General features: G+C 33.4%; 1 protein-coding gene across 2 annotated transcripts in view; it reads right to left on the bottom strand.

The window, feature by feature from the left end:
• Positions 1 to 24,897, bottom strand: part of Dpp10 (Dipeptidyl peptidase 10) — a 429,429-nt gene that overhangs the window by 9,361 nt on the left and 395,171 nt on the right. For both annotated transcript variants that reach the window (XM_072523345.1, XM_072523344.1), the window contains exon 10: positions 5,472 to 5,747. In XM_072523345.1, coding sequence (XP_072379446.1) covers positions 5,472 to 5,747 — 276 coding nt within the window. The remainder of the gene's footprint in view (positions 1 to 5,471; positions 5,748 to 24,897) is intronic.

Raw genomic sequence — 24,897 nt, 5'->3', positions numbered from 1 at the left:
ATTGATTAGTATTGTACAATTGTACACAGTCTTTTTATTTAAATTAATTTTTTCATTGCTAAATTTGTAGACCAAAGTATCTTTCTTCATATTTAAAAAGTGTCAATCCGATAAGTAGTATTACACAATCGATAGAATACACAGAATCGTCCATAAGAACAATAATTGTTTTAAGGTTAAACGCCGCTGGTTAAGTTTATTATAGTAGATACATGTCAGGTGTTGAACACATTTTAAAATATTAACTTCGAAATCGTTCGAACAATTTCCGAAAGTGAAAATCGAAATGTCAAAACAAACATATTTTAAACTTAAATTGTCATTGTAAAATACGTAATTTGGGTCTTAAGTTCTATTGCAAAAGAACTGTTTTATTTTCAGAGAGAAATTATGGCTTATAAAATAGATAAACAAGTTTGAAATTAAACCTGGATACAAAGGTAGAATCCTTTATAAAATGAGAGGAACAATAATTATAGCAATATTCAAATATGGAAAACCAGCAATAATGATGACCGTCCTAGTGGGTATACACTGAGCAATGATGATACTGGCCCTTCTATTCTAAATTCATTCTAAAATCAGAAGTGGAGAATGCTATAAAGGGTCTTAAAAATAACAAAAGACCAGGCAACGATAATGTATACGGGGAAGTATTGAAAATGCTGTGCGAAACAAACAGTCAATTTCTAGACTCACTCGTCAGACACTTTAACAATATTTATAACAGCGGGGAGTTTCCTGAAGACTGGCTAGAGTCAACTTTTGTTGCCATACCGAAAAAACCAAAAGCAAAGTCTTGTGATCAACATCGGATGATAAGCCTAATTAACCACATTTCGAAGGCATACACCAAGGTTATTTACAACAGAATAAGCAAAAAATGCGAGGATAACATTGGAGATTCGCAGTTTGGGTTTCGGAATTGTCTTGGGGCAAGAGAAGCACTTTTTAGTCTACAGGTACTCATCCAGCGCTGCAGAGATATGAACAAAGACGTGTGCATATGCTTTATAGACTACGCAAAAGCATTCGATAACGTAAAGCACGAAAAGATAATTGAAGTTCTCCATAAGATCGGAGTCGACTACAGAGACATTCGAACAATAGCGAGTCTCTATTGGGGTCAAACAGCTAAAGTGAAAGTAGGATCTACATTGACCAATAAAATTGAGATCAAGAAAGGGGTACGACAGGGCTGTATCTTGTCTCCTATTCTCTTTAATATATACTCAGAAGAAGTATTTAAGACAGCGCTGGAGGAAAGCACAGAAGGCATAAAGATAAATGGAGAAATAATTAATAACATAAGGTATGCTGATGACACTGTGATTCTAGCAAGTAGCATGGAGGAACTGAGTTTCCTAATGAGTAAGATACAAAAAAAAGTGCACAATACGGACTCAGACTAAATATCACAAAAACCAAAGGAATGTTAGTAAGCAAAACCCAACAACCACCACAGCAACTGATATTAGACAATGAAAGAATTGAACACGTGGATTCGTACATCTACTTGGGAACAACAGTTAACTCAAATTGGGATCAAGCGAAGGAAATACGTATAAGAGTAGAAAAGGCCAACGTTCGGAACGGACAAGGCACATGAAGAAGAAGAAGGAAAACCAGCAAATCACCCAAAAGCTGGCGGACAATAAACTCATTAAGTATTTTATACAGTGTGTTCATAAAGTGTGGAAATGGTCTATTATCTCATGACTTAATTATTTTCAGAGTTAAAGATTTTTATTTTTGTTTTTAACCTTTTTGAAAAAGCCTTTACCCTCCATTATCTTAGATGTGACGTCATCAATATTTTTTTTTAAAGAAAGGGCATATTTTTATCTAAAAAATTAAAAGCCCATGTTTTTCTTAGTACAACCTTACCAAACTCATCACATTTAAACTTCAGTATACACAGTGTATACAAATTTAATTCAAAATTTATTTTATTTAGAAAATTATTAAATATGTCAGTATCTTTTTAAGAATATTACCTCAATAGAAATTATTTAAAATTACGACGGTGCTGTCAGAAAAACAGCGAATAGAAGTTTTGATAATCTTAGGTTACGGCGATCGTAAAATAAGTAAGGCGGAAGTATGCGATATCTTTCATGAAAAATATCCTGAGTACCAATAAGTAAGACGACGGTAAGTAAAATATTGCATAAAGGCTAGAGCAAGATAAGATGGTCAAAAGTGGCCCCTGGCACCGATCAGCACCGCGACTTGTGTTTTCAATAAAGCATATAAAAACATGACATGACATGATATTATACAGATTTTTAGCTTCCCAGAGCCGATAGAACTTCTTAAATCTAAAAAAGAACCTTTTTTCGAATTTATTTTTTTCTGGACGCAATTTTGCTTTAAAAAATCTAAAAAAAGTCATAAAGATGTACCTTTGGAATACAAAATAGCCTGATTTTTGTCAAATTTTTATATTGAAAACTGAGCTCGGGAAAAATCATAGAAATTTTCAATAATTTTTTAGGTTATGTTAATTATTTTTGGCTAACTTTTAAATAGTAATTTTTTATGTATTTTTTTTTTCGTTCTTTTAAATGGCCAAGGAATAATTTTTAATTTTTAAGCGGAAAGCATCGAAAAATCAAAAAAACCGTTTTTTTACTGATTTATTTGCACATAACCTCAAAACTCATTTGGTAATTCAATATATTTCAACATTTTTTCTTCGACATTGTCAAAATCCATAGTAAAAGTCCCCATTTAACTCTTTTATTAAGATAAAAATCGAAAATACCACGTTTTTTATCCTTTTCGCACTTTTTTTTTACCTTACCTCAAAATCAGATAGTTAGATGTATGCTTTTCCATCTATTTTCTTACGGGCTAATCATCATTGTTAAAATAATCATTTTTAACTTAGAGATCAAAAATACCCGTAAATTCGATCATTTAGCTACTAGATTTTAAGGTTATGAGCCAATAAATTGGGAAAATATTAGAAAATCACCATTTTTTTCGCAATTTGAGAATTTGTAAGTTAAAAATAATTATTTTTACAATGATGATTCATAGCAAGAAAATAGATGGAAAAGCATACATCTAAGTATCTGATTTTGAGGTAAGGTAAAAAAAGTGCGAAAAGGATAAAAAACGTGGTATTTTCGAATTTTATCTTTATGAAAGAATTAAATGGGGACTTTTACAATGAATTTTGATAATGTGGAAGAAAAAATGTTGAATTACCAACTGAGCTTTGAGGTTATGTGCAAATAAATGAATAAAAAACCGGTTTTTTTTTATTTTTCGATGCTTTCCGCTCAGAAATTGAAACATCTACCTTGGACATTTAAAAGAATGAAAAAATACATAAAAAAATACTATTTAAAAGTTAGCCAAAAATTTTTAACATTACCTAAAAAATTATTGAAAGTTTCAATAATTTTTCCTGAGCTTAATTTTTAATTTAAAAATTTGAAAAAAATCAGGCTATATTGTATTTAAAAGATACATCTTCATAAATTTTTTTAGATTTTTTAATGCAGAATTGCGTCCAGAAACAAATAAATTTGAAAAAAGCTTCTTTTTTAGATTTAAGAGGTTCTATGGGCCACTGGGAAGCTAAAAATTTGTATGAAGTCATGTTTTTATATGCTTTATTAAAAGCACAAGTCGCGGTGCTGATCGGTGCGAGGGCACTTTTGACCATCTTATCCCGCTATAGCCTTTAATGATATTGGCAATGTTAGATATAAGCTCAAAAGTGGCAGATCCACTGTTTCCGACGACAATCAATTAAATGTATTACTTGAAATTGAAGAAAATCTTCATTTTTTCAATTACAACTTTATCAAACTAACAATCTAACTAACATCTGTCGTGGTGCTGTTCATAAAATACTAAAAAGACCTAATTACATCCATATAAAATTAAAATTATACACGAACTCAATGAAGACTTTGCGACTTTGATAGACGCGTTGAAATTTGCGAAAATATATACGAAATGTGTAATCGAAATAGTGGATTTAAATATAATATCTTGTTTTCCGACGAGGCCATTTTTTGTTTAAATGGTACTGTTAATTGGCAAAATTGTTGTTATTGGGCAACAGAAAACCCAATTGGGCAATAGAAGTTTATACCCAGTATCCCCAAACAAGTAAATGTATGAACTGGGATTGTTAGGAATACCATTGTAGGACCGTATTCTTTGATGGTATTGTGACGGGTGAGAGGTATTTAGAGATGTTGTAACCACAACCTACGTAGTTCCATTTTTAACCGCAACATTTCCAGATATCAATAATCCTGGTAAAATAGATCCGACCATTTGGTTTCATCAGGATGGAGCAAGTCCACATTATGCTGTAGTGGTTAGAAATTTTCTAAATGCAACTTTTCCCAATCGCTAGATTGGACAACGCGGCCACATTGAATGGCCTGTTAGGTCACCAGATTTGAATCCGATGGACGTTTCTATTTGGGGGTATTTGAAAAGTAACGTATATGTAAACCGACCTACCAATTTGGTAGACGTCTAACAGAGAATGACACTAGAGATGTTGAATACTGTCAACTAAACCAAGGAGCTGAATTAGAACATTTGTTGCTATTATGTTATTTGTTTATCTTTAATATGAAATTACTTCTTTAATAATTTTCTTTGTAAATTAAATTTTGAAGTAAATTTCAAGAAATAATACACTCTGTATACTGAAGTTTGAATGTGATGAGTTTAGTACGGTCATACTCAGAAAAATTTAAGCTTTAAATTTTTTAGAAAAAAATATGCCCTTTCGATTTAAAAAAAAATATTGATGAGGTCATATCTACTAAATAATTCAAAAAATTCGAAATAATTCCCATTAAAACCATAAAACAAGGCAGCCACGTTCCATCCTAACCTTAACTATACCAACCAGGTCCTAGCACTCACGACATAATTAAAACTGGGTTTTAAAGAAAGGAAAAAAACTTTCGTCTTCACAGATTTATCGACGGCCTAGGATATTATCTGAAGACAAGATCTATTTGCAAGTTTCTGCATGAACTCGTAGGCTTAAGGCCCATCTCTGTTATATATCTTACAGATACCATGCTTTTGGCACTGATTTTGTTTAGTACGTACATTGATATATACTCGAGATGCAATCTAAGAAGTTCGGAAACTGAGACGACCGGTCAATATACATTTACCTTCAAAACTTTAAAGAAATTGAACAAACCCTAACATGTGCAAACAAATACCGAAAAGACGAAAATCAAAACATCGTATTTTGATTTTAATAACAATATTCGAGGAAATATATAGACTTATAGGAAATATGTTTGACAGATTGAGCGTACAATTTTAATTAATATTCTTATTTTTATTTTAAAGTCGTTAGTCTTATCTACTAAATTTCTTGTTCAAATATAACTGTATTTTTGTATAAGTCCGATATTTTTAATATCAATGAATGAAGCATTTGTGTTAAAATATTTTATAAAAATACTTACTCTGTAACTTCTAGCTGATCTGCAACTTCAACCGAACCCAACTTATAATAAACTTTATGTAGAATTTGATGACCTTGTCCTCCTGATCCTCTACCATCAATTTGTGCGATAATAAAATCTTTGTTGCCTGATAGATATGTGTTCCAATCGATTCTCCATCTTTCAGTAACCAATTGGCTTCCAGGTCCTCCATAAACTTGAACTATTAAGGGATATCTTGTAATTTCGTCTTCTCGTAGACCAGGGGGAAGATGAAGACGAACATGTGCTTGATATCTATTAATATAAGAGTTTTGTAAGAAAAAATGTAACAAAAACGATAAAGATACGTTAATATTTAGGTATTATTTATTAATCTTCATGTAACTTTTTTCAAAATAGACAGGGGTACAAAATTAATTGGAAACCCAGATTTTTTGTTTTATGTTGGTGTTTAGATTCAAACTTGTTTAATTTGTTTGAATTGAATTTTATGTCATATTAGCGATATTAGCGAACAAGAAGTTTTCTTCTTGTTTGAACCTGTTTAGATGTGTTGTGCGAACAACTAAACACTTTTACACATACTTTTTCTTGTGGTAATGTACCTGATTATAAGTTCGGCTGTAGGTTTTTGTATTGTCTATGTGTCTATTGTGTTTAAAACTTGCATTAAGAAAATTATGATCGCAAATGCTTTCTATCTATAAAATACATCGGAGTTTCTCGAAGTACAGTGTTTGGACAATACACCAGGAGGCCAGGTCAAGGTAGACGAAGACCCACAAGTCAAGTTAAAGATCGCTTTCTTATGTTACAAGCGTTACGCGATCGTACATTATCAGCACCAGCACTTGTTCAACGATTAAATGATCTCCATAGAAACACAGTTTCCGTTTATACCATTCAAAGACGCTTAAATGTATATGGATTAAGATCCAGAATACCTGTAACGGGACCTTTATTAACAGCAGATCATCGGAGGCAACGTTTACACTTCGCTCGCGAACATCGTAATTGGGGTGTTGACGATTTGAGTGCTGTGATTTTCACGGATGAATCAAGATTTAACAGATACTTATCAGATGGGCGGCCTAGGATATGGAGAAGAGCTGGTTAACGTTATCAGCAATATTGTTTTACTCCTAGAGTTCAATTTGGTGGAGGTAGTATAATAGTGTGGGCAGGCATTTCCCTAGAGGCTCATACAGAACTTGTTACAATTCAAGGGGACAATTGGAACGCTCAAAGGTATATTTAGCAATGTTTGGAAGATTAGGTAGTGCTATTTGCCTTATTTATTGAAGAAAACTTTCGTCTAATGCAAGATAATGGTCGTCCGCATATCGCAAGTTTAACACAGGATTACTTGGATGAAGTTGGGATTCGTTTATTGCCATGACCCCCAAGGAGTGCATACCTAAATCCAATATAGCATGAATGGGATATTCTTGAATGACGTATTTGATATAACCATGGTGAGTTTGAAACCACAAATGATTTGAAACAAGCAGTTCGTGACGAATGGGAGCAATCCGAGGTATACCTGATCAAATGAGAGCCGTAATTAGGGCTCGTGGAGGTAATACACTCTACTAAATAACGTTTTCCATAAAAATTGTTTATATTAAAATAAAAAATAATTTTTGTTTCTTTGCAGATTTAAAAATTTTTTTTTTGTTTATTGTTTTTTCTGTGTAACATTCTTGAGTTGTAATAAATTTGTCTTTTAAATTTTGTTTATTTTTAAATACTTAATTGGGAACATCTTTAACTGTTTTAAACGCCAGTTTTTAGGAAAAATCTGAGTGTCCGGTTAATTTTGCACCCTAGTGTATATAAATAACTGCTATAAGAATATGTTTATTTTTAAACAAAAATTAATTAATTATTAAAGTTAATAATTTAAGTATAAGTTCTTCTTGAAATTGTGCCGTTGTCTATCAGCCGCCTGCGCGATATTTCTTCTTTAGTCCAGTCTAAAAAGGGTTCACAAATACAGTACCTCCATTATCCTAATGACCTCCTAAAAATAATGATAAAGTAATACAAATCATCATTATTATCAACCTGTATGCTTCCACTGCTGAACATAGGTGTCCCTCAGCTCTTTCCATCTTTTTCTATCTTATGTGGCTTGCATTAAGTTATTGCTAACATGCTTCAGGTCATCAATCCATCTGTTTGGTGGGCGTCCTCTGCTTCCTAGTGCTTCTTCTCTTGGTCTCCACTCGACAATACGTTTTGTCCATCGGTTGTCTGATAATATAGCGACATGTCCTACCCAATTCCATTTTAGCGACGTGATTTTTTCGATGGCGTCTGTTGTTTTTGTTCTACGATGTATTTCTTTGTTTGGGATTCGGTCCCTCAGAGATACACCCAACATCTTGCGCTCCATAGCCGTCTGAGTCACGCGAATCTTATTTGCTACCTTTTTTGTGAGTGTTAATATTTCCGCTTTATAAGTGAGTACACGTAACACACATTGGTCAAAGATTTTCCTTTTGAGGCATGCTCAGGCTAATCCTACGCGACATAGTAGCTCACATGTCTGGTTATCTCTGCCCAACCGAATGCTTAAGAACTTATATGATGTAGTCTGAACAATATCCCTTCCATCAACAGCAATATTTCGATTTAGTTCCTGATTAGTCATTATTTGCGTCTTGTTTGTATGAATATTTAGTTTAACCTCCAAGGAAGCGTGCTATAATTTTTTAAACATTACTATTGCATAATCCATACGATTGGCTATAAGGGCGGTGTCATCTGCAAATCTCAAATAACTGAGCTTCTTTCCATTTATGTTGATACCATACTCGTTCAGATGTGCCTTCTTACAAGTATGTTCTAAAAGCGTCGTGCATACCTTTAGAGAGACGGTGTCTCCTTGACGTACTCCTCGCTGTATACAGAACTTATTTGTTTCTCGTTCAGATAGTCCTACATAGCTGTGACATTTTGGTCACAGCTATGTAGGACTAGACTATATATATATATATATATATATATATATATATATATATATATATATATATATATATATATATATAATAGTGTCACACTAGCTGTGACATTAAAATAAATACCCAAAATGTTCTCCACCTTGATAGTGGCAATAATACAGTCTTCTATAAAACTCGTTCAGAATTTTACTTCAAGTTTGAGGTGCAATATTTCGTATTTTTGTAATAATTCTTTCCTTGTAGGTCTGCAATGCTAGTTGCATATTCTATGTTCTCGAGAAAATCTCATAGAAAAATCATAGAGTGAAAAAGTCTAGCGATCTAGCTGACCACTTAAAAGTACCTCTTCGTCCAATTTATTTATTAAGAAAGATTTTTTAAATTCTTATCATTAAATAGTAAAGCAATGTTGTCCCATCTTTTCAGAAATAAATGTTTACAAGATGGGGTCAAATTAAAAATAGAGCAAGAAATAGTAGAGAATAAAAGGAACTAGTACACAGTTTATCCAGAGAATAAGCAAGAAAGGAGATGCGTTGACCCGGCCAGTCAGCAATCTTACTTTTAGTCAGGAAATGCATAGCCGTAAAATGTTTTAAAACAGTCTGTTTCGAAAAAAATGCCAACAGTTTGTCAGACGCGATGGAATTTTAAATCTCGGTTAGTTTTCACTGTAGCAGATTTTCGTGAACAGCTTTTGAAAGTTTTTGATTTTATTATTGAATTCGACGATTATGAAAGTAATGATATCTTGATCTGCAAAGCAATCGGTTTGAAAACTTTATTAAATGATTACTCTTTTAACATACCTTTAAATATTTTTAAGAAAGTGTTTGCCTAAACCGATTTGATATTCAATGTTGTTCAAAATCAGTCAACTGACAATATTCATTCCAAAAATAAAATAACAAAACTGGAGAAACATCTCAGAGATTTTCGTAATAATAGTAATTTCCAGTATATACGCAGTGACCTTTTTGGGATCGCTTGATATCTCCTAACCCCCCAAAAAAAAAGACAAAGGCATGACACAGACACAGATCTCGAGAAACGAGTATATTTTGAAATTTTGGATACTAGTTATGCAAATAGATAGATATTAGATTTTCGATGCTAGATTTTCGAATTTAGAAGATTTGCAAATTTTTGACCTCCTTTACGATTAAAAATTTAAAGTTACGCCAAAGAATTTCCAAAATATTTATTAGAAAGGTTAATTAAAAATTATCCATCATTCTTTATTACAATAACATTAGAAAATTAATTAAAAGTTTTATATGCTGATCCAAATATTTTCGGAAGGTGGGATAAGTTATAAGATATGTATAATTTTATATACTGCATTTCATTACAACAAACTGTTACAGAAATTAACATATTATTGTCATTATCTCTCTCAATACCACCAACTTCCGCCTCAAATGAACGGGATTTCTCTTGTGTCAAAAGAATCAAAACGTATTGGCAAACACCATGAAACAAGAGAAAATGTCATGCTTGTCTCAAATGTCAATAGAAAAAAACTTTTTAAATCTCTCCAAAACTCTAATAAATTTTACGATGACGTTATAACCCATTTTGCTACTTTCGAACAACGTAGACTAGAGTTAATTTATAAATAATATGTTTAGGTTCTAAATTTATAAAAAAAAACAAAAAAAAAAACAAAAAATCTCCTATATATAGCTATACCTATATATAGTATACCTATCTGAAGAAACAATAAAGAAACACAAAAACACAGAAACATTAACATTGCGGTAAATAATTTACAAACAACGTTAAATAACATAGAAGAATGCAGTGTACAATGAAAAATCGCCAAAAACTCTGAAAAAAACGCAAGCGATAATCTTTAAAAAGAGAAGGAAAAACCCAGAGGAACAACTAATGGTTAAAAACAATTCCATCGAATGAAAAAAAGATAATAAATACCTGAGAGTCATAATGGATCACGGTTTAACATTTTGGAAAACATGTAAACACAACATTACAAAAAGTAAACATGACTAAAGTGTTAATAAGAGGACTCATAGGTAGAAAAAGTAAACCAGGATTAAAATCAAAAACAATATTGATAAATAGCATCATACTGCATATAGTAATATACGCAACTCTTGAATAAGGACATGTCGTAATACGAATAAAAAGAGAATACAAGCTGAACCTAACAATAACGACCTAACGGAAGCTATAACTGAACCCAGACATGTCGCTGAACGTTTCCTGTTCAGAAGACTTCAGCAAGCAATACTGATCGATACGATGGTCGAAAAAGCCAGTAGTGAGTTTGCTGAATTGGAAAACCTTCCAAGCCAGATATTGTGAGAAATAATTAGATATGATGCGTTCAATCGATAAAAGTATCAATAGCACAAACTTCAAAAACAACAGATACTGGCAAATTATGTCAAACAGCAGACAAGTTTGTAGCTGTACTAAAGTAGATATTCACAGTAAAGAAAATAACATTGCGGAGATAGGGCCATGTATTTCTTACGAACGATAGAAGTGCAGCGATGCCACGACGAACACAAGCACGATTCAGGGTTGTATTATTTGTATTTTCGTTTCCACGGACATGAATTAAAATTAATGTTTTTTAACGTAATTGATCAAAAATTCTCATTCGAAACAAGAGATGAAAAGTAAGGAAAATGATTTTAATTAAATAAATAGTATTTACAAAAGATAATTTTATTTTATATTATTTTAATTATAGTAACGACAGTTTATTTATTTTTCGGTGAGAAAACCATATGCCATGAATCATGAAAATCAGTAGAAAATATTTCTAAGCTAAATCATGTATTTTTACGGCTAATAAAGATTAGCAATTAAACCGGATCGCTATGCATATATCTAATTGCTAATTGCAACTTAAAATAATACGGTGTGCGTATGTCAGCGGTTTTATGTCGTTCTCTGACTACATAATGATAATAAGGCTTTGTAGTTCTTTAGTAATTATTCCGACGTTACAGTTAAATTTTAATTGAAAATGGAAATTCAAAAATTAAGTCAAGGGAATATCTTGGACATCTGTGCAAAACAAATTGTTTTAAATGTATTTAATTATCATCTCAATTTAAGAAGTGAAAGTGTTAGAAGTTTAACCGATAAAGTAAGTGCTATGGTGATAGTAGGTTTTAGTACTATTTCTAAAATACGCAAAGAAGCTGCTTAAGGAGAACCAAGGCCCATAGAAAACGTACCAAAAGTAGAGTAAACAGCAGAAAGTTCACTTACGACGCAGTAGTTCGTACGCAGCTACGTGCTATCGTGCATAGTTTTTTTTTTAATTTACCGCTGAGAAAAGATATAAGATTTAGCAAACATGTCACACACAACAATGTGGAGAATACTCCATGAAATGAACTTTGTCTTTTCAAACGAGGAGTACAGTTAGGCATGATTAAACGGCCCGATATTCTAAAATGGAGGCATCAGTATTTGCGTGAAATAAAAAAATTTCGTCCTCAAGGATACACCGTCGTTTATTTGGACGAAACTTGAGTGAATGTTGGACATTGTGTTCCCAAAGAATGTAAGGATCTCTCAGTGACTTCAACCGGGGATGTGTTGGTTAAGCGGTTGTAAACAAGCTTAAAACAGCCGACACAACGAGGCCCCCGATTTATTATAGTTCATGCGGATAGGGAATTAGGCTTTGTAAAAGGGGCGGCTTTTTGGTTTTTAGCTAAAAAAACTCAGCGGACAATCATGATGAGATGGATGGTCCTATATCTGAACAATGGTTTAAGAAAAAGCTGCTTCCTAATCTTCTAGAGAAAACTATTGTGGTGATGGACAACGCTTCGTACCATTCGGGGAGAGAAGAAGTGATTCCGACACAAGTCTTCAATAAATATCAAATTAAGATATCGTTGCTAGATAAATATTTCTTTTTTGAAAAAGATTATTTAAAATCAGAACTCATAGAAGTTGTAAAAACATACAAAGAAAAATACATTAAAAGATATTATGCCTCACACAACACAGAGTTTAAAACCACCGCTATGAAACAATTAATAAGAAATGCATTTGGTATAGTAACAGTGGAAAACTTGAAAAACTATTGTAAACTTTCTATTAAGGAAGAGCAAAAATTTTGGGTTATTGACGGGTTGATGGACGATATTGATTCTGTGATAATAAATGTGACGGATGACAGTAACAGTAATGAAAGTGATAGCGATGATAGAGAAGATGAGGATGATGTTAATATGCAGTGAGTAAATTATGTGATAGTGTGCAAATCGGCGGACACAAAGTGCCAAATCCGTAAAGTTTGTAAATAATAGTCCGGCAAAAGTGAAAATTAGGTAATAGTGAGAAAAATTTCATAATATAACATATATATATATATATATATATATATATATATATATATATATATATATATATATATATATATATGTATATGGAACGCATAGTGTATAAATGAATGGACACTAAATAGAAAAAAGAATGAAATAACCACATAAGCAGAAAGGAGGAGACACGTGTGGTCAAAATAGCAAGAGATAAATCATAAATCGGTAGAAGAAGAATTGGCCGACCTTGCAAAAAGATGGAGTGACAACCTTCCATAGAGGTATCAATCTGCCAATGAACAAGCATGATTGCTTATAAAGAGGAAGAAGAATAAGAAGATAAAATATAACTTAGATACGCCGAAATTTATTGGAACACCCTGTATATTTCAAAATAATTTTAAAATGTAGCTTTTATCAACTTACAAACTAATAATTTAAAATTTTTTAAATTTTTTTACTCTTTCGCTGTAATCTTCCGTTCCGTTAGTGGTGATTCACCTTGTATACAAGGAAAAAATTTTATGTATGTAATTGTTGTTATTACTTACATGAAAATAAAATTAAAGCTGCACTTGTCTTTTTTTTAGTTATCTAAAGCGTTTATAATTATGTAATGTTAAACAATAGTAAAATTTAACTATTTTTTTTAGTCCTATAATAATTACATACCTATATCTATCGATTAAAGAAACAAGTATTTATAATGCATTATTTTGTATTAAACTATACATATCCTTTTATTAGTGAAATTAATTAACTACAACTACACAGTACTGAATACGGCTCTGATTAGAATGAATCATATATCGACAATCTAATAGTAACACTGATCTCCATAAGCGCATTTTCTTAGCTTGAAACAAAGTATAGTATGATTTTTATTTCTGGAAGTCCTTGAACACTTTAACTCCTGGGCCTATTTATCCGCAAAATTTGTCACAGCCTGACCACTTTTTTTTTCATGTTCTTTAATAAAATGCTGTATATGTATGGACATGGCTATAGGTCCGGACGAAATACCCGTTGAACTTATTAAGGTGATGAGTGAAGTGAGCACAAAGGAGTTAACTGAACTGTTCAACGCCATATACGATTCAGGTAATATCCCAGATGAATGGCTATTCTCAACATTTGTAACGCTACCAAAAAAACGATCTGCGAAAACATGCGAAGATTTCCGAACTATCAGTCTTATGAGTCATGCACTTAAAATTTTTCTTAAAATCATACATGCCAGAATTTACAAGAAATGCGAAGAAAATGTCGGTGAAATGCAATTCGGATTCCGCAATTCTATGGGTACACGTGAAGCACTTTTCACCTTACAAGTCCTACTTCAGAGATGCCGCGATGTCAGTTGTGATGTCTATATTTGTTTTATTGACTACGCCAAGGCATTTGACCGTTGTCAGCACCAGAAGATGGTCACCGCACTACAAAGAGTAGGATTGGATGAGAAGGACATTCGGATCATCATGAATTTATACTGGAACCAGCGTGCTCAAGTCAAGGTCGAAGACCAACTGACCGACCAAGTGAAGATCATGCGAGGAGTAAGGCAAGGATGTGTGCTATCGCCGACTCTTTTCAATATATACTCTGAGGAGATTTTTAATTAAGCCCTCACAAACCTAGACATGGGAATCCGAGTGAACGGTGAATACATCAATAATATCCGCTACGCCGATGACACTGTGTTACTAGCAACCAGCCTAAACGATCTGCAGGCCTTACTAGACCGAGTGCGAACTGTGAGCGTATCATACGGACTGAACCTTAATATTAAGAAAACTAAATTCATGGTTGTCAGCCGTACAAATTTAGATCCCGGGGCACTAATGGCAGGTAGCGAAGAGATCCAGAGAGTCGACAGATTCACTTACCTTGGAACTACCCTCAACGTACAATGGGACTACGCTCAAGAGATTAGATCCAGAATTGAAATGGCACGGTCTACATTTATTAAGTTGAGATCCTTGCTGTGCTGCAGTGATCTCAGTTTGGGAACCAAGATGCGGATAGTGAGGTGCTACGTTCTTCCAGTATTACTATATGGAGTTGAAGCCTGGACACTGACGCAAGCCACTGAAAAACGAATCGAAGCCTTCGAGATGTGGATATACAGAAGGATACTAAAAATATCTTATGTGGACCATGTCACCAACGTTGAGGTCCTACAGCGCATGACAAAAGAAAAAGAAGTGCTTAATTTAATTAAACAACGTAAGCTTGAGTACCTCGGCCACGTGATGCGGAACGAAGAAAAATATCGAATTCTTCAACTTGTTATGCAGGGTAAAGTATTTGGCAGAAGAGGACCGGGACGCCGTCGTATCTCGTGGTTGAAAAATCTCCTACAATGGTTTGGGATGACCTCAGCGGAGCTGTTTCGCAGAGCAGTCAACAAAACCATGATAGCCTTGATGATCGCCAATATCCGGACCGGATAAGGCACTGAAGAAGAAGAATATGTATGAGTTAATTCATATAATGACATTTTTTTTTATTTAAAAAGGGCTTTGTATGGTGTGTTTATTTTTGATACACGCAGTTTACCTAGACGACTTTTCATAATGTCATTACCCATAACCTATATGTATTGAAATTGATACACATTATTTATGAAACTTTATTACGAAAAAACATAAGCAAACATCTAAACAAATTACTTTAAATATACATTATGTGTTTTAAAAAAACAAATGTTACAAATAATTTTTTTTTCTCTACATTCAGTGCCAGTACACCTAGTGTTGCACTGTTTGGAATTCTTAGATGCATGTGCGCGACCAAAGGATTTTGCCAGTGTGTAGCAAACACATATACACACACATACAACATATAACACATCGTCCTCTTTTGTCATATTCTTCCAGTCTATGGTGTGTTTGTTGAGGGTTTGTAACATTATTGTCTTTGCAAATGGCAGTCACTAATTCTTCGCGAAATTGTGTTACATCCATTTTTTGTTCAAAGCTTTGTTGTACAGAATTAAAGCATTCACTACGGCTGTATTTGTTAATAACTCTACTCCCACTTTCCGGTACCATTTTATAGAACGTCTAATGGGATTACTGTAGGAAGCTTTTTGATCAGAGACGTCAATGTAAGATTTAACAGAATTATATTCTTCTATTGTAGACGGTTTTCTTTTTATTCCTGATTTTGTACGAACGTCGACCATTTCTGGACAAGATTTTGTAGTCAAAAATGTTACTTCTATTTTCCTACAATAACTTTTGTGTTGCTCTGTAGCGCCATCATATCTCCTTTATTTAGCTTTGCTTCAAACACTGACTTAGGATTGTATTTTCTATTTTTACGAAGTGTTCCAATTCCAATGATGATGAATATTGTTATCATTTAGTTCGTGTGCCAAATTGACACTAGTGTAAAAATTGTCTGTAACCAAAGATTTTCCTGAGTGTAGAAAAGGTTGCATTAATTCCATGACCACTAGGGATGCTAGTGATTGTTCCTTTGGTCTTTTTTGTTTTCTGCCATAAATTTTTGCGTAATATGTGTAGCCTCCTTTTCCGCAGAGTTTGAAAACTTTTACTTCATATTTATTACGTTTGCCAGGTATGTACTGTAAAAATGACAAACGTCCTCTAAAGGGAATCATCGATTCATCAATGCAAACGTATTTGCCTGGTACCAAAGCAGATTGACAACTTCTATTGAACGCCTGCAACAATGGTTCAACTTTGAACAATCTGCTTCCTTCAGGACAAGCTTCATTATCTGAAAAATGGAAGCAAGCAAGAAGAGCCTCAAATCTACACCTCGACATGTTTGTCGTCTTGTATATTGAGCAATGATGGATAAAATTAGTGCTCCAGTAATCTCGTAGTCGTGGTTTTGTATTCAAACCCATCCATATCAAAATTCCCAAAAATTTTAATATTTCTTCTCTGTTAGTATCATTCCAGTTAGTGAGATATGAATTTGTCTTAACGTTTTCACGATTTATAGCATTAATAATTTTTTGTTCGGCATATCGATTTCTTTCTTGCACTAAAATATCGAGTATCTCGTCTGTTAGGAGTAGTCTATAAAATGTTAAAGGTGTATCATTTTCCCTACTTTCTACAAGTGTACCAAAAGAAGTATTTTCATGTATAACGTCGAATGTATTCAAATTTCCATCAACATTGTTCCATATAACATTTGCCTGTAAATTCCCTATATGAGGATTTACCATATCTATATTATTTAGATCTTCAATTTCAGATTCACTTTCGCTTATTTGCAAATTTAACTGTTCATCTTGAATTCTAGGTTGACTTGTAACATTATCATCCTAAAATATTTCAAAATTAGGTATACCAATTGAAATTTATACGTAACTATAAACTTACCTTAAGTGTTTCCACTTTCTGCCGTTTTGCTTGTGGTTCATAATCTGAAGAGTATTCACTGCTATCGGAAATATCAGTGTATAATGGATTGACATCTGAGTCATCAAATTCACAATCACTTATTTCGCTAAGATTTTCAGCCAGATGCTCAAGTTCGTGTAAAGGAAGGTATCTCTTGTTATTTTTAGACATTGTACATAAACAAACCTGACTACAATAAAGGTCTAACAGTAACTGGTATGCCACTCGACGATATTGTGTCTCCAAATTTTATGTACAATGTTGCCGATTTTAGTATGCTAGGATTGCCGAACTAACATTGAAAATTGGTTACCACAGCCTAAAGGAATGATAATACACGTATAAATACATTACAACTGCGTTCCGGCCATATACACAGTCGCTTGAATGCGTTCTACTCTTGTGTATCAAATTTATACACATAGGCTCAGGGAGAGTACCTGTTGTGTATTATATATGATACACATAGGAGTCAAAGTGTTAAAAAAAAGCACAAAAAGTTTAAAAAACGGCTTCGGCCACCAAAAAAATTAAAAATACTAACAAAAGGCGAAAGCCACAAAAAAAAAAACAAAACTCCAATACCCGGGTACGAAGGGCCCAAATCCTCGACCAAGTCGCCGAAATGGGCGTTACCCGGAGAGGAGACTAGGATAAGTCATTAGAGAAAGCAGAAAAAAAGCACCTTACGCTACCCTGCATTGATCGATTAGGATTATAGTGTTGGAGTTCTTGTATTCAGAACTATTACATGACCAGTATTTGGCTGATAAGAGTGCCCCTATCGCGCGTCAGAGTGCTGTATGAGGAAATGGGATGATCTGGAGCATTGAAGCGCAGTGGAATGATTAATGTTTTACACGGATTAATACACCTCGCTCCAATAAATTGTAACATCCGAATGCTGTAACTAAGTGATGTGCAAGTCTCTCAGGCTGGATTACACTAAATTGTTTCCTTGATAGTTATGCATAATCCATGTATATAAATAAATACTGAATAAATTATTATTTAAACAAGAATATCTAATTATTATTATCAAATAACCATTTTAAGTTATAATAGTAGTTATCGATTGTCTGAAACAATTGAGCAGCTCTAAATTATAAAGTTATTTTACATCATTACCAATTTTCGACTGTAGAATTCTACTGAATTTGAAACTGACCCAGCATGTTTGTAATAATTTATATAGAACGGATCTATGTTTGAAATCAAATAGGACTTTGTAATAAATATTTATTACCCCAACAAAATTCCCGGATAATGTTACGAAATTATTTTAGTTCAGTATTAAATGAGGAAAAGTTGATATTTTACTCCATTTAACGATCGACATTTACGATGATCAAAGGTGGTTTCTCGAACATTTCAAGACAGAAAGGATTGATTCATTACACGGACATGTATTTTTACGTATCGACATATCGTAAAAGTACTAAGTGATGATTTTCTTTTTTTGTCTTTAGGCTTCTTCTTGATATTGTATTGTAATGGTTATCTACACATAAGAAACATATCTGCAAAATTTTTATTTAATGATATTATATCAAATAAAAGAAGCTTTTACCGGAAATTCTTAATTATAATTATTTATTTTTGTTTTCTTTGTTTAAAAATATTTATAGATCGAATGTCTCACTCGTTTTGTCCCTCCTTTTAGAGTATTGGGTACTTATGCATTTCTTTGCCAAAAGTGTAAGATTGCTGACGGGCTGAGTTAGCGCATCTTCATTCCTTTTTATTCTCTGGATAAAATGTTCACTAGGTCCTTCCATGCTCTTTTGAAGAGTTCTTGAAAAGAAACACAAAGAAGTTAGATAAACTAGGTACCTAATTAATCTTAAAAAAACCATTCTGTTAATAACATTTGCAATTTTCGATAGCTATATAAATGATTTATCTTGAGGTTCATCTTGCTCTTCTTCAGAATATTGAATCTGTGAGACAGGAAAAGAACACTATGAATATCGTTTAGGAAATGAGAAAGAATACTATTCTCGACTTTGAGCAATAATATTGTTGCATTGGTGGCGAATTATTGGTACTGAAAGTCTGCCTGGGTGGATGTGTCTCTTTTAAATCTGTTCGAGAATCTGATTTAGAGAATCGGGTGAAACCGGGTGTTATGTAAGACAATAGGGATATTTGTGAGGGTGGTTACATTTATTCAGTATAAGACATATCGAAAATAGTCGATAACAATCGAAATTCATAAAAGCTTCTGCATGGCTTTCGCAAACGTCGGCTCACTAGTGCAATGCAAAGCGCGCCAAACAGAATATCTTCTCTTCTCTTGTTGACGTGTGTTGCATCGCGCAGATAAGCGTGGATATTATTTAACCACATGAAGAAAATTCCTATAACAACCTTTTTCTTTGTATTTAGCTTCGAGGTGCAGAGCATAAGTGAGCGACAGAGCGTAAGTGATTTATTAGAGGTGATTTTGTTACACAGTGTTCGCTGTTCTCAAACTAACCTTTTGATGGAGTGTCGTGTGTGTCAAACCATGTACGATCTATATAAATAATTGATTTATGTTCTCTTTAGCAGTTACTTCTTTTTTTCGTAGTGCCTGTTCGTTTTGGATGTTGGCGACCATCATGCCAATCTGTATTTTGCAAATTGCTGCTCTAAAAAGATTTCAGTTGTTGTGTTGAACCACGTACGTAGATTTTTTAGCCAGGAAATCCTTCGCTTTCTTGGTCCACGTTTTCCTTTTACTTTTCCTTGGAGAATGATTTGCAGCAATCCATATCATTCGTTGTTCCTCATGATGTGACTGAGGTATTCGATTTTGGCCGTTTTTATTGTGGTTAACAACTCTTTTCCTTCTTGCATTTTCAATACAACATCCTGCTTAGTAACGTGGTCGGTATAGGATATCTTTAGTATTCGACGATAAAGCCACATTTCGAAAGCCTCATTTTTCTTGCAGGTAGCGTCTGTGAGAGTCCACGACTCAAATCCGTACAATAGTATGGGAAAGACATAAAATCGTAGTAACCTGATTTTTATGAGTAATGATAAATCAGGATAATAAAAACAGGATATCTCAATCTTGACATAGTTCTCTTTCAATTTCGTCAGGTGAATAAATGAGTAATTCAAATTTGCAAGAGCTTACTTGGTAGGAGCCCGTGAATATTTGGATTTTACGATTTATTTAGTATCAGAACCGGTATATCGACTTGTCTAATATTGAAGAGTTTTAAATATTTGTTTGAAATAATGTATCTTAAATTGACCGACCATCCGTGTACATAATATTCAGTCGGTGAATAACTAGGTATGTAGAAATACCCACTGGGGCACGTTGCAGTTGGCTTTACTTTTTTTTTGGTATCTTTAATTACCAGTTTATCAACATAACAAAATAGTAGGGGGTGTTACATTTGAATGGGGAGTAACTAGATTTTCAAGACTAGTCCATCAGTTTTTGTTTTAAGGTTATGCAGTTAACATGCGAGCCGATATTTTACCGACTATTAGGTATTTGCATTTAAAAAACCTAAACAGGATACTTGTTCTAAATGTGATATTTTTGAAATAAAATTAAAAGCTCTTCAGGAGAAAAAAGAGAAAGAGAATAAGGAGGTTGCGTTTTGAGACACTAAAAAAGAGCATACACTTTTGATCTTTAACAGTGCCTTCCAACCCCCTTTTAAATAGGGAATACTGTGTTTTAAAAACGTCAAATGTGGACGTTTAACCTTACCGTTCACGATTTAGCAACAAATGAAGTTACATGTTTTATGTGGGACGAATCAACTGTTGAAAGAGGTGGCAATCAGATATCTTCGTGTATTTACCGTCTTTTATCGAAACTTTATGATGTGGTAGAGGTAACTTTTTACTAAGATAATTGCGAAGGCCAAAATAAGAACCAGTAAGTTGCTTTTATGTTTACTTTCACTTTCAGAAAACTACCAAATCTCAAAGTTATAAATCACAAGTTTTTGGTAAGTGGGCATACTCACATGAAATGTGATACGGATCATGCTCTTATAGAGAAAGAAACGAAAAAACGAAACAAAGAACACATTAAGATCAATCACCCTAATGACTGGTATCATCTGGTAAGATCCTGCAAAAGGAAGAAACCATTCAAAGTAGTGGTAATGAAACAAGAAGATTTCTTGGATTTCAGCAGTCTAGAAAAAGGAGCATTAATCGTTAAAAAAGTTAACACCGATAGAGAAAAGTTTCTGTGGCAGCCAGTGCAGTGGTTCCAATATAATAGTAATCTTGGAATAGTGAAATATAAACATAGTTTAGACGTCTTCAATCCTTTTAAATCTGTAAATTTCCGAAGAGAAAAACACGTTGTACCAAGCACATTGCCCCAAATCATAGACAAGCTTCTGCCGATTAGTAAGGAGAAAAAGAAAGACCTACTTGATCTTTTGCCAGTCATCCATGAAAGTTTTTCATAATTTTACCAAAATTTGAACACTACAGATATACCAAGAAGACTTGGATCCGATTTGGAAGAGTTTCCGTAGTTTTTTAGTTTCCTTTTCCAATTAAAGTTTATGTTGCGTGTTATAAAGTAATAAAGTATAAAAAAATGTTTAATTTTTTGTCCTGGAATTTATGTACACTAAGTACAATAAGTCGGTATCTTAATAAGAACACAGAAATTTGGCGTGAATAAGTGGATAAGTAAGATTTTTTTAAGCGTAAGTGATATACTCACAGATTATAATAATTATGTACGTCATTCGTTGCATGATTACCCACCAATTTTTAAGAAAACGAAATTAAACTTAAATTTTTAATTCTTCAAAACTATTAAAATGTTTAAAATGTCCATACTGAAAAGTTTATATTTTTGATTTATCGACTTCACAGACATTCACAGATGGTACAGAACTTTAAATATGGCTTATTAAGCTGATGGTCCGGAAATCGTTGCAGGATACGGATTGTGTTTTCTTTGGTAGAGCAATAAACGTTGATGTCAGCCATGATCTTGGTATTACTCCGTTTAAATATATGTCATTGAATATTTTCGTTAGTCATTGAGTAATGTCGGTGTTAAAGAGCTAGTTACAGTACAATGACCGCTACCATCCAGTAAGTTCCACCACGTGGATTCTAACACGGGGCTACCGCTTGAACATTCTGGACTAAATTGCGACGTATTGAACAGCAAGATCAGCAATTAATAAATTATAAAAACACCATGTTAAAATCAATATTTTTCAGTCTGATTTAAAATATAGTCTGATTTAAATTATTATTGTTGTTACTAAAATCTTAAGTCAGTCGAAATAAAAGTTTTAATTGTGAAGTTCAGTTTTTAAAAAAGTGTTTTTCCCAAGAACATTCATAATTGGCGCAGAGTCAGTACGGAAGTGGAAGAGTCTTTATAGATCCTCGTCACTTTTAAGTGTTTGTCCACTGTTCCAAGAACCAGCCCCAGGGAAACCGTCTGCAGAGTTCACCCGAGGGAATTAGAAGTTAGAAGAAGCCTTCAGGAGCAAAGGAATGCACATCGGCATCGTCTTTATCCTGTAAGCGATTTTATTATTACTTAGAATTAAGAAGATTAGATTTTGAAAGAATTTTTAATAAATCAGACTCCTCTGAGTCCTTAGATTGAATCAGAGCTAAATTAGAAGATAAATAAAACAAAGATTTGATTAGATTAACACAAAGATTAAAGTAATTTAAAAATATCTCCTCTAAGTCCTTAGATTGACTTTAGAGTCAGATTTAGACAAAATTGAATAGCTTAATAAATACTATATATTAATAAACATAGAGATTAATAGATAGAAAAAAAGTAGATTAAGATTTATATATTTATATATTGATTATTGAAAATTACTATACCAATTTGACTATTGACTATATATTATATTGAAAATTTTTAAAATATGGCAGTTCCACAATTTGACGTTAAAAATTTATGCATTCTTCCAAATTTTGACGGAAATCTAAATGAATTACATGAATTTATTAAAGTTTCTACAATACTTCTAAACCATTATTATGACAGACTTAATGCAGCTAATATACAAAACAAATTTTTGCTTCATGGTATTATCAGTAAATTAACAGGTAGAGCCAAGGAAGTTATATCTGTATATGGATGCGAAAGTTGGGAGGAAATAAAAAACGCATTAATTCAAAATTTTGGAGACCAGAGAGACGAAAATTCGCTTACAAGGGATCTAGTAAATTTAAGACAAAGCTCAACAGAATCTATTATGCATTTTTATGAAAAAATCATGGGACTTTTAAGCTGTAATAATAATTACCTAGAATTACATACGATAAATGCCGATATTAAAAGGAGCAAACAAGAATTTTTCCGTCAACAAGCTCTTACAACATTCTTAGCAGGCCTACGAGAACCAATGGGCTCTGTTATCAGAGCAATGAGACCAGGAAGTTTAGCCACGGCAATACAGTACGTACAGGAAGAAAATAATGTTCGATATCTTCAAAAAAATCAAATAAGTCAACCTTCATCATCAGGAAGAAGCGAAAATTATCAAGAACGCCGACCTCAGAGACAGCAGATGCCTATACAGATCCAGAAACCATTGTACCAACAGACAAATTTTGCACCTCCACGATGGCAGCAACCAATGAGACAATTCTATCCGCAGAATCAGTTTCAGCAACCACATCGGCAACAAAACTTCGATCAATTTAGACAAAATTCAAACCCTCCAGCATTCAAGACCCAGAACCAGTCAAATGTATGGGCACCCAAACCCGGACAGTCAAAGCAGTCTAGACCAACACCTATGAGTGGAATATCAGAAACCACAACCAGAGGGCGTCAAAATTTTACACCAAATTACCGGGCGCAGCCAAAATTCACCGTAGAAGAACTTTACAATATACAATGCCACGGAGATGAGCAAGAAGAGAATGCCAACTACAATGATTACTACGAACCTGATTACGACAATTTTCTACAAGATACATATGAAAATCAACCAACCGAGTACGAAGAAAACGTAAATTTTCGAGAGGACCCACCAGAAGCAATCGGAACGTAATTGAACTTCATTCATTTCCCGACAAGAAGGAGCTACCCTACATCGAAATTTCTAAGCCTTCTTTACGACTTTTAATCGATACAGGATCTACAAAGTCATTTCTTAATCCAGAAATAGCTTCTTCGTATTTTCCAAGTTACATAAAACATGAACCCTTTGTCGTCACATCAATTTTTCAAAACTATTCCCAAAAATATTGTGCCGAAATTCCTTCATTTTCAGAATTTAATTCTGACAGCAAAATGAAATTCTACCTCTTTAAGTTTCACAAAACTTTCGATGGTCTTATTGGCCTCGACAATCTAAAACTCTTCGAAGCCCAATTAAACTTCCCTAAATCGCTTCTAGTTACAAAAGATTCTACAATCCCAATTAAATATTACGAAACAAATAAAACACAATTTTATTCCATTCATTTGGAAGCAAATTCTATTAGCCAAGTAAAAATTCCTGTCAAAGAAAAAAAAGGAACCATCATTATTCCTACCCAAAAAGTACAAGGCGTCGTAGTACGAGAAGCCCTTACTAACGCCGAGAACCACCTCGCCTGGACCGAAATTGCCAACTTCACGTCAGAACCCATTCATCTTTCTCTTATGGAACCACTTGAAAGCAATAAAATAGACATTCAAGATTTCCATATATATTCCATGGAAACAACCTCCGGACCAGACTACAGACAAGATATCGACGACTTAATTAAAACCGAACATCTTAACGAAGAAGAAGAGGAACAAGTTCGCCACCTATGCCGA

This window comes from Diabrotica undecimpunctata, chromosome 2 (genome assembly GCF_040954645.1).
Source record: "Diabrotica undecimpunctata isolate CICGRU chromosome 2, icDiaUnde3, whole genome shotgun sequence".
In the NCBI taxonomy this organism is placed as follows: domain Eukaryota; kingdom Metazoa; phylum Arthropoda; class Insecta; order Coleoptera; family Chrysomelidae; genus Diabrotica; species Diabrotica undecimpunctata.
The sequence above is the reverse complement of the archived record's forward strand: the minus strand, read 5'-3'. Positions and strand labels throughout refer to the sequence as shown.